Source organism: Phalacrocorax aristotelis, chromosome 6 (assembly GCF_949628215.1).
Source record: "Phalacrocorax aristotelis chromosome 6, bGulAri2.1, whole genome shotgun sequence".
NCBI classification, from domain to species: Eukaryota; Metazoa; Chordata; class Aves; order Suliformes; family Phalacrocoracidae; genus Phalacrocorax; species Phalacrocorax aristotelis.
Genome location: NC_134281.1, coordinates 1,190,469 through 1,201,103, shown reverse-complemented (window position 1 = coordinate 1,201,103; position 10,635 = coordinate 1,190,469). Strand labels below are relative to the sequence as shown.

General features: G+C 46.1%; 1 protein-coding gene across 3 annotated transcripts in view; it reads right to left on the bottom strand.

The window, feature by feature from the left end:
- Positions 1–470: 470 nt before the first annotated feature.
- Positions 471–10,635, bottom strand: part of RAD18 (RAD18 E3 ubiquitin protein ligase) — a 49,606-nt gene continuing 39,441 nt past the window's right edge. For 2 of the 3 annotated variants that reach the window (XM_075095581.1, XM_075095583.1), the window contains 2 exons: positions 7,580–7,642; positions 471–1,029 (listed from right to left, as the gene is read on the bottom strand). In XM_075095581.1, coding sequence (XP_074951682.1) covers positions 927–1,029; positions 7,580–7,642 — 166 coding nt within the window. In that variant the 3' untranslated portion in view covers positions 471–926. The remainder of the gene's footprint in view (positions 1,030–7,579; positions 7,643–10,635) is intronic. The other variant, XM_075095582.1, reaches the window with a different exon arrangement.

The following is a 10,635-nucleotide window of genomic DNA, read 5'->3' as shown; positions in this document are numbered from 1 at the left end:
TCACCTATGCCGTTCTTACATAAACCTGTACTTTTCTGAGAGAAATTACAAGGTTGGTAGAAAACCCAATGCCCACGCGACTCACCATGGCACAGCATCACACCCTGGCAGCACTCGCCCTCTCAGGCTCACCCAGCAATTGCTCACATGCCAAATCCAGAGCGTTCCCGTCTGCGCGTTTGTTTTTAAGTGTGGAATTGCAAATACTTCCCAAACAAGAGGCTTATTCAGCATCTGTGGATACGTAGCTGAGACATCGCTCGGTGTCACAGCTGTTGTGCCGGAGGCTGGAAACGACCAACAATGCTCGTGGGCGGTTTCAGAGACGCTGACATCGCAGGGAGGTTTCCCCAGAGCCTCAGGAGCTTCGGTGTTTCCCCAGGAGAGGAGCAGGGCTGCTCTCTGTGCCCCCCACTCCCCCCCGGCAAATTCAGTGACTTTAAACTGAAATAATGACACATACTAACGAGTAAGTTTACATGGATATATTGAAAAAAGGAAAAAAAAAAAAAAAGCTTATTTCTGTAGAAGAGAAGTCCACCCCCCATGTCTTCCCCGAGCCGAGCCAGGCAACTGGAGCACCAGCATCTGCCCAACCTGTCCCGCGATTGCTGCCAAGAGGGCAGAGCAGGCTTCCATGGGACGCGGGCAGGAGCAGCGGCCACGCACAGACTGCATCCTCCGGCAGCGACGCTCCAGCAGGACGCCGGGACGTTAACGCCCCATCTCGGGGACAGACGGCCCACAGTGCTGTGAACAAAAAGCGTCAGCACACCGATCTGGTTATTGTAAGGCAGCTTGAACAGGTTATGCGAAAATTCAGCATTTTATTAAGTACCCAGGTAACACTGAAAACTGGAAAATACTAAGAAGTATTTCTCAGCGTTAAGCCGTCGCACGGTTTTAAGCTTCACATCACTGCAGCACTAGCTCTTCTTCCGCTTACTCTTGGGAAGCGCTTGATTGTTTTCTGGCATTTGGGGCCGATGTGCCTTTCTTTTGTTAACTCTCAGACCCAGAAAGCTGCTGCTGGGGGGGGAAAAAAAAAAGAAAAAAATTAAAAAGGAAATACGGTTTTGAAGATGCTCTGAACACAGCAAATACTGAAGGCTGTATTAAAGCGCTGTAAGCGGTATGCGGACACCCCCCTTCCCCCCCGTGTGTTACTGGACACAGTGAACAGACACACTGCTCCGCCTTCTTGTTCGAGGACGACGAGAAAAACCCACGAGCCGCCCCATTCCCCCTGCGCAGGCAGGGACCGGGGAGTCGCGGCGCCTCGCCTCCCCTCCCCAGGGACCAGCCTGGAGCAGGACGGAGCGGCACCAACCTTTCAAGTTCCCTGTCCATACACGAGAAGAGCCCCGGTGCTGACGGAGCCATGACTATGTTATATCAGAAAAGGTTGACTTGAAACAGAGCCTTCCTCAGCAGCGCAGCCACCGGGGAGAAGGACGGGTGGTTTTGGTCACGGTTACCCGAGAAGGAAAGCACGTGGGACTCCCATCTTTAAACAGGCTCTTTGCCAGATGCTCTTCTTATTTATGGACAAATAATTTTCCAATGGAAACTCAAATAAATGTTTTCTTTTTAGTCATAGAGTTAATTTTAAAGAAAAAAAATGTTAAACTAGCCATATTTAAATTAAGCAGCTAATTTCCATCGTTCGGCCTCGGAGCTTATAATTCTACATAGCGTCGTCATGAAAGATCACTCATCCATCAACAGCTATTACTAATCAAACATTCCTTGCAAAAGCACCCTTTTTTTTTTTTACCATTTGCTGGGATGAATCCATCCTGCAGGGACCAATCGTTTGGCTTAAACTGGGAATTCACAGCTGAAAGTAACAACGGAAAACTCTCAAATGCCAAAGCCCACGTCTCTGTTGACTGCCACAAGATATGCTAAGAGAGATTAACAGGAACAGCTCGTATGTCAGAGCTCAGTTCAGCACCACGATGGAATCAGAGCTCTGGCACCTACGAGAACATGGACCATGGGAAGATGAGCGCGAACCCCAGCGCTAATTAGTCTGTGCCTCTGGAGACAGCAATGGGATTAAACACAGATGCACAGCCCTACCCACCCCTCCCCAGTCCTCAGCCCTACGAACCTTACACGCGTGACTTCTGCAACGCACGGAGTCCGACGGCGAAGGCCTTTCCCTCCCAGCTGCACCCTCCGCTCCCTGATTTCCAGCCCCTGCATCCATTCAGTGGAGAGCACCACTCATTTCAACCTAAAAGTAGCTACGGTTTTAAAAGTTAGTGAAATTAGACATTAACAAAACCCCTCTCTGTCTGTCACCTTTTTCTCTGCCACGGTTCACAATTTTGCATTATTTAAATTCAGTGCAAATGCTAAGGCTGAGGTTTGCGGATCCTCTCAGTACGGTAACGCACGGCCGAAGGCAGTCCCACGCCAAACTACAACACACAGGCTAACTGACAGAAGCATTCGCAAACGGATGGATACACAAATGTTTTACGAGTGCCATGATCCAAATTACTCTTTTCCTTTAAATTAAGTTCTAAAGTAGCTATTTTCAACCAAACCCAAGGGAACTGTTGCTCTTTGTACCCATTGTACCCAACTCTTGTACGTGGGCTGTGTCTTCTGTCCTAGGTCAGGGAGAATTCACCTGTCTCCATCCAACTGTGCGGGGGTATGACAGAGCACGGGGTAATTAACCTTGGTGGTTAGGTCGCTGTGAGCCTCTGGTGAAGACGCCCAAGCAGCATGCTCCTTAGGGACAGGCTAAGACATGGAACATGGACGTGATACGCCAACCCCTCTCCAGAGACCAGGCTCTGGCCACTGATGACTGAAGGATCCCGAGCTGGACAGACAACTTGTCCGACGCGGTGGATCGCCCACCTTTGCTCTTCCCGTCCCAGGGCGCTTTGCTAGCCCCTGGGCACGGAGCAGCAGCAGATCTCCAAGGCTGGAGCCTCTCACCTGCGCCCACCGGGCACCCGACGGCCACGGCCTCAACACGGGGTTTCCCACAGCCAAGACGACCTCCCCGGCCCCCCACTGCCGGAGGCACCGCTCCCAGCGGCCGCAGCGGCAAGGGAATCGGGGAGTGAAACAACTTCCAACGGTCTGCCAAGCACTCACCGATGGCAAGACGGCCTGACAAAACAACTCGAGGGTTGTTCTCCGAAAACTGTACTACACAAAGCTAAAAAGACATTAAACGCTTAATGTTTCTTTGCCTAAAATTAATTGCTGCACTTGGCCAGAGATGTTATTTGGCTATAACAAGCCAAAGTTACATATAGACTAGGCTGTGAAAAAAGGGTGGGTTCTTGTAATTTATTTGTTTATTTGAGATCTTTTCATCAGATGCAGTTGGCGCACCGCTACAGTTTGGGAAGAATTGCATTGCTTGCTTACTAGTGAATTGTGGAGGTCTAGCTTGAAATACCCTGCCATAGGTTGACAGAAACTGCTAAGAAGTAACTCTTGTGATCGGGTAAATTACTTCAAACACAATTAAATAGTCAGGACAGAGAAGGAATGTTTAGGGCTCATCTAATTTGCTATTCACTATTTCCCTCCAAGCCCCTCAGTACTGTTTTAATTACTGACATTCCTATTTCTTCTTCCACTAAGGGACGTGTTTTTCCAGCTCAAGCAACAGATGCCAGGCCCTTAAGGCATAGCATATTACCTCCTGCACTGCAGAAAATTCTGCCAACTGGCACCTCCAGAATGGAGTTCAGGGAGTACAAAAAAGAATATACAGTAATTTGATTGTACCATCACCAAAATTAATTGCAAGTCACTGACTGCTGATAAAGAAACTATAGTCCACCATCTGCAAGTCTGGAGGCAGCAGTCTCCAAATATGACTGGTAGCCTGGCCACACACCTTTACAATATTCCTCAAAAATACTTTTAAACTGGATATTTTTAACATGTGTGGTATATTAGCTACTACCCACAAAATTAAAGCTAGATGTAATAAATAGAAGCCACATACTCCAGGCATTACACAGACAATTAAAATATCATCAGAAGTATGTTAAATACCCTCCTACAGGAAGCACAGACTCATCAAAACCTAAGTTTTCCCTCAGTGAAAGAGGCTGCAATGAATTATTATAGCAAATACTGAGGCAGTACACAGTTCCCCACGATAATCAATTACAGTTCTACCATTCAGTGCAAGTTTGTTTCAAAAATATACACCTCTTGTTGCCATTCCTCCCGCTGGTGCTGCTGCAGAACAATTCACTCCGTGGCTGTTCTCTCTTGGCCTCCTCCTGAGCCCTCGCACAGACTGGCAGAGCCCCAACAGCACAGAGCGCCACAGCATCCACGGGGTACAATTCCCAGCCCCATCTGCCACCACCACGCCGGAGCAGTCACCATACATACTTGGAAGCTGAACTGTTTGGGTACATTTTTATGCCAATGTTTGCATCCTGGTAAAGATCATTGGCTTGTAAAGCAAAAGCCCGTGAGCCCATCACGCCAACCAGCATCGGACACCCTTGTCTTCACTCCCGTCAGGTGAAGTAATCTTAGCAGGTACGGTTTGAAAAACTCGAAGCAGTTCCAACCAGATGTCTTTGGGTTGCCACGAAGTCCCGGTTTGTCACAGACAGAGCGGGATGCTTGTCACGCCAGCCGTGGGAACACAGACGTTCACAGTGTGCTCTGCTGCCAGCCTCGCGAACTGCCTCTCCACGCAGCGGATGCTGCGGGACAGACAAGTTCTCCGTGCCAAGTTCCTCCTCCTAAGGCTAGCCAACGCAAGGGCTTCTGGCAGTGTACGCCACATGCCACTCTTCCGCATAACCAGAAACATGTGTCCTTGACCCTCCCCACCTGCAGGCACAAGCAGGAATCCAGTCCTCCGACAGACCTTCTCCTGAAAGCCGCCTCCTCTACGCCCAGGGTTTCCAGCCCTCTTGGGTAAACCCAGTCCTGGCAAAGGAAGCACCTGGAATTCCCGTTACAGTTTGAGTTCACTATTGTTCTTCCTAAATCTAATCTTCTCAAAAAATGAAGCAGGTGTGTTAATACTACAACACTGATGTGGTATTTTGTCCCAATTGATTTTATCAAAATGCCTTGAGACCTGACCAGGTGGATTTTTCCCATTCAAACAGATAGTCAAGGAGACAAACAGCATAGATAGAATTATAATTTCAGAAAAATATACACAATCAATACCCTACCTCAGGACAGGTACAGAAGTGTGATGAAGGTAAAGAATTTATTAAAAAAAATGAAAAATATTCAGCAGGATAGCCAGGAACACCAATGCCGTCCATTCTCTGCCAGACAAACGTCTGCCAGTCCCATAGAAGGAGCCACACCGCTCACTCCTGGCGCACGTCCCAGCTACGAGCAGCCCTGGCCAGGGTCGCAAGGAGCTGCAGCACGATCCTCCTCAGCAGGAGCTCACACAGTCGCGACGAGCAAGGAGCCAGGACCACAGGAAACACGGCAAAAAGCACCTGTCCCGCAATCTAGACGTAGCCTCAAAGCTGTAGCAGACTACAAGAGACAAAAATGAGCTCAGAAGCATTTGCAACCACCAATGAGAATGGACGCGACCAAGCTCCACACATCCAGTAACCTCCCAGCTGCAACCAAGAGGAAATCAGGAAATTCCTGTTAACTTCTTATGTCCTCATCTCCTCACTTCTGTCCAGCTACCATACCCCCGGCCCTGGTTTCCCACCACGTCAGCCAGAGGCACCATGGTGGCAGCAGCATGTGCGCGCTGCCAAGGCCAGAGACGCCCACACACGAGAGCTGCCCTCGCGCAGCCGGCAGGGGCAGCTCTCCGTTGTCTTGGCTTCTTCGCTCAGGTCTTTCACTACTCCCCAAACAGGAGAGGATGCACTCAAAGGGATAGACACCCATGTTCTCCATCTCTCGCTGTGCGTTTTCATGCCTCGAGCATCTAATCAAGACAACGCGGGGAGCTGCAGGCTGCTGGCTGGCTCCCTCGCTCTGAGCCCTCCAGCTCCGCAGCCGGAGTTCCACCTTTCCTGTTTTGAGTTGAGAGCCACAAAACTTTACAGATTGGCTTTTATTCAGGACCCCAATTCCTAGCAATGCAATGCACTAAGAAAGAGCCAGCTGAGATACAATACTTCACAGGTAATTGATATTTACACAATGAGGTGGTTACCAAGGGCTTTAGAAGACCCCTGATCTCACAGTCCCTGACCCCTGTTTATCAGGGTCTTGCATAAATCTTGTAGCAGAGCTAAAAACATCTGTGAAAGATAGCTGTGCCTGCTTACTCTTTGATACATGGCAGCAGCAGCAGACGACCATCACCAGGGGACAGAGACTAGCATCTGCAGTACGTACAACCAAGTATTTTTTGCTTTACTGCCCATCTCAACGAGTCACTTGCAGGCACTACAAAATAAAGTGCACTTGTGAGTGTCCTTCCAGTAAACACTGCTCACCTTCCCAAGGTGATGCCTACATCTACAAGAAAGGCTTTATGATTACTTTCTGTTTTTCGAGGGGTGCACTCCCCATTGACCTCTGACGCCACTGTAATCAAGGTCTTACCAGTGCTTCCATTAAAGCTCCTTAGAATCCATTAGATTATCTAAACGCACATTTTAGGGAGAGTTTCAAATGTTACTTCTGTCATTAATCACAAATTTAAAGAGCTGTCACGTATGTATGTAATGGAAAATAGACCCAAATGCATCATAAATACTCTTTAAAAAGCAGACTAAGAATTAAATGCACTCTGGTTCTCATCGTGCCCCTAAGATCAACTACCAAAGTGGACATGGCATTTGAAGAGAGATCCCAGATCAAGCCAGTTTCACTACTTTGGCAGACTCCAGCAGTCTTCCTTCCTGTTTATTTGTATAATAACCACAAAGCTTTTCCTCTGATCTAACACTACTCTACTCCAAATTTGACTATAATTGCACACCTTCAATGCCCCCGTATATCCCTGTATTTCCTCTCCATCTTCACGTGTTTCATTGGGTCACTTCTAAGAAACTCTCCAAGGATTCCTGTATTTCTTTGTACAACACCTTGCACGGCTAGACCCAAATTTCAAACATTATCACTATATAAGAGAAGGAGATTTTCAGTTTTAAGAAATAAGACGATACGATTTTAAAAACAAGAAAGTGCTCTTCTCTTTTCGAAGAGAAGTAAATCAAAACAAATGCTGCAACTCCAACACATTCAGCTTGACAGAAGTGTGAGTCTGACAACAATGTAGCTTCAAATACAATAGAAAATCAGATTCTCTTAATTTTCCATAAAAATAAGTTCCCTCATTATTTTTTCTTTTTTTTTTTTCAAATATATATTCATAATCAAATATACCTTAAAACAATGATTTTTCAACAAGTCACCTGTGGATCTTTGGAGCACCCAGGTATTATTTTCCAAGGGTCAAAAACCACTGACTAAATTGTATCTCACACAGTTGCGGAGATCCACCAAGAACCTGACTTTTTAGAGACATTTACCTCTCCTGCAGAAAATGCATAGGACTCCACAAACTGGAAACTACTGACCTAGACCAGTCACAAGGACTTTTCCACCCAGGTGTTTTACTTACTTGTCAGAGGATGCTGAACATGTCTCAGGCTCTTGCAGATCTCTCAAAATGTCTGAACTGGAGCTGAAGGGGAACACAAAACAGACCGTAAATTATTTTAGCAAAATAGGGCTCTGCTTAGCAAAGGCAGCAGAATCCGTAAATGAGACAGACCCTTCCACACAGCACTGGCAACGAGAAGCCCCTCCAACCAACAGCACAGCCCAGAAAGTTCTGGCTCTGCCTCACATAATTTTCAGAGTTATTACTGGGTCTCATTTTCATTATTTAACACACAAGACAATTCTCTCTGTTCGTATCTGCTTGTTGGTACCTACAATATTTTTATATTCACAGGCACCAGACAATTTCTCTGGAGAGAATTTGCAAGATACCTCAGTGGGTAAAGTACAACGTTTCAAAGAGTAAAGGTGCTTTCAACCTCAAAACTCAAGGCTTAGGTGTAAGCTTACATTTTGAGTGTAACAAAAAGAAATAATCAACATCAAAGAGAAAACCTTAGCACTGAAATTGTTAGTGACAGAAACGATTTGGGCACAGCCGATGGTTCAGAGAGCCCTCTGGGTACACCTGTTTCAGGCAGCCAGCGGAAATGCGCGTTTTGAAAGTTTTGAGTTTTGAAGTCCAGCTTTTTTTTTTTTTTTACTCTTAAAATTAAAAGTCTGTCAAAACCTCATTTTCGGTACACAAACTGGATGCCCAAGAAATGAGTTATTGACATAGTTCTAAATCCTACCCCAATGTTCCAGTTACATTCAAAAAAATAAAAAAAGGGGGGGAGGGACAAGGGGCTATTTGTGTGCTTTTAGTCCCCTAAAATAGAAAAAGAACAGGTTTGATGCCTGAACACAATGTACTTCCTTGCCTTGAAAAACGTAGCATTATTGTCATTTATCACCAACTGTAGTTGTCACAAGCAAAACAATAAAAGTGAAAAAATTTGGCTAACGCTCAGAACAATAATGCGAGGTCATGATCCGCACGTGTAATTCGCAGCCTATGCCTACCACGTTACTTTAAAACTGAGCACAAGGCGCACGAGGGTGAGTTACCGCCTTGGGCTGTACGTGTAGGAGCGAGCGGGCTGTCGGCTCCGGCGCAATCGGAGCCCCCGGCGAACCACACCAGCTCCTACGCTGTAACCGTGCTGAGAGACCGAGGGAGTACGCGCGTAACCGTACAGAACCAAGCTGCTGGGCTGTCGGCTTCAGCGGTAGCTAAAAAGCCCCTTGTTTCAGAATTTCTTCAAACAATCCGTTGTTCCAAGGCAGTCACACCATGAACTAGTTCTCTGCATCCAGGCTCCACCAAACATCAATTTCTTTTACAAAGACCGAGCAATTGCTTGAGTTTGAGTTGAAGTAATTATATACCTCTTTTTTGCCACAAGCCGGGGAAAAAAACCCACCACTGTTTGGAAATTTTAAAAATTCCTTAAAAATGCCAGACAGTTGAAAAACAATTATAAAACAAATTTCCAACTAAGCAAAGAAGTTTTGACCACCAACTGAATTAACATTTAAAAATTATTCTTCCCCCCTCCCCTGAAGAAAACTCCTAAGCTTTTCTTATCATTGAATGAATTCACTTAAACTGAAGAAAATTAATTAAATAAAAAATAAACAGCTGCCTCATTATATATGTTGTTTCTATAAATTTTGACCTAGGGGGGCAAAGAGGTCACAGAATTTAGAAGACTTTTGTCCATTTCTTCAGTATTTTCTGCCTTTTCAATACCCCACAGATACCTACCTGCCCTGGGGCCAGACAAAGCAAAACACATCGTCACACTTTATTCAGACTCCAAATCAAAGAATTTCCCACAAGAGGTTTTCTGTCCTTTTCTTTAATAAAGGTCATTATTCTACCCTGAGATTTTACATATCAGTTCCAGAGAGGTAAAATTTATAGCAAAACCATTAAAGTTCTGAAACTGAACTGCTCAAGAGGCCCCAGGCTGACCGACAAGGTGACGGGGTGTGAAGAGGTCATTTCCTGGCCTTATTTGTGTCTCCAGGATGAGCCAAGTGCAGCTCCAATGACTCGGGCGATTCCCCAACTCTGCCTCACTTTTCTGCAGGATTACTTTCTTCTGGGCACTTACCAATAAATCAGCTGAGAGTAAACTATTCCTTTCTTGACCATCATTTGGATTTGACTTCCCTCCCTGCCTTTTTTTAGTTTTCTTTTTCTTTCTTTCTTTTTTTTTTTTTTTTTTTAAAGAGAAACACACCACCTCAAAATAGCGAGAAAAGATCTGACATAATGGTAAATAACATGTCTCGCTCTAAAAATGAAAGGAGCAAATGTCCCTTCGAATTTGTTTATTTTAAGACAGATTAAGTTCCTTCTTGGCTTCATGATGAACAGCCAGTGCCCTTTAATCAGTCCATCTTGCTGTGCATTATGTACTCAGCTCTGGCACGTGCATTGGGCATTTTTTTTCCCCCAAGTGCTGGCATGAGAAATGAGCTACAGGCTGTCTCGTTTTACCAATGTCATTTGAAGTCACAAGAAATGAGGGAAAATAGTTTTCTCCACCTTGCAACCCCCTGCTTCCACTTTGCCCTGCCCATGATAAATACTACGAGCTTGCTGCTGGAGTGGCCGTAAGTCCCGTGTAACATCCAAGACTAACTGTTTGCCACAAAGTCTTCCCTGGCTTCCCAGCACCCGCTCTTCAAACCAGGCACCCCTGGCACCACCGAGCATGGCTTCACCCTCCTGTCTTTGGACAACAGCAGGTTTGGCAGCCTCGGTCCTTCTCCAGGACTCCCCACGGAGGGCTCTTTTTTATACTAAACCTTACACAGGTTCAACCATTTCACTGTTTTCCTTGACTCTTTCCAGGCTTTCAGCGGCCTCCTCTCTGCTTCAGAGCATGCCTTTGAGGCTCTGCCTTCAGAAAAGGAAAAGATCTGCTGGACCTATCTTAACTGCTTTCCTTGGGAGCCTGGCAACAGTTGGGACATCACGCAGGCTAAAGCACTGGAGAGTGCTGCTACACCATCACTTCCATTTTCAGGACTCAAAGGTGTCCAAACCCCATGGCTCCT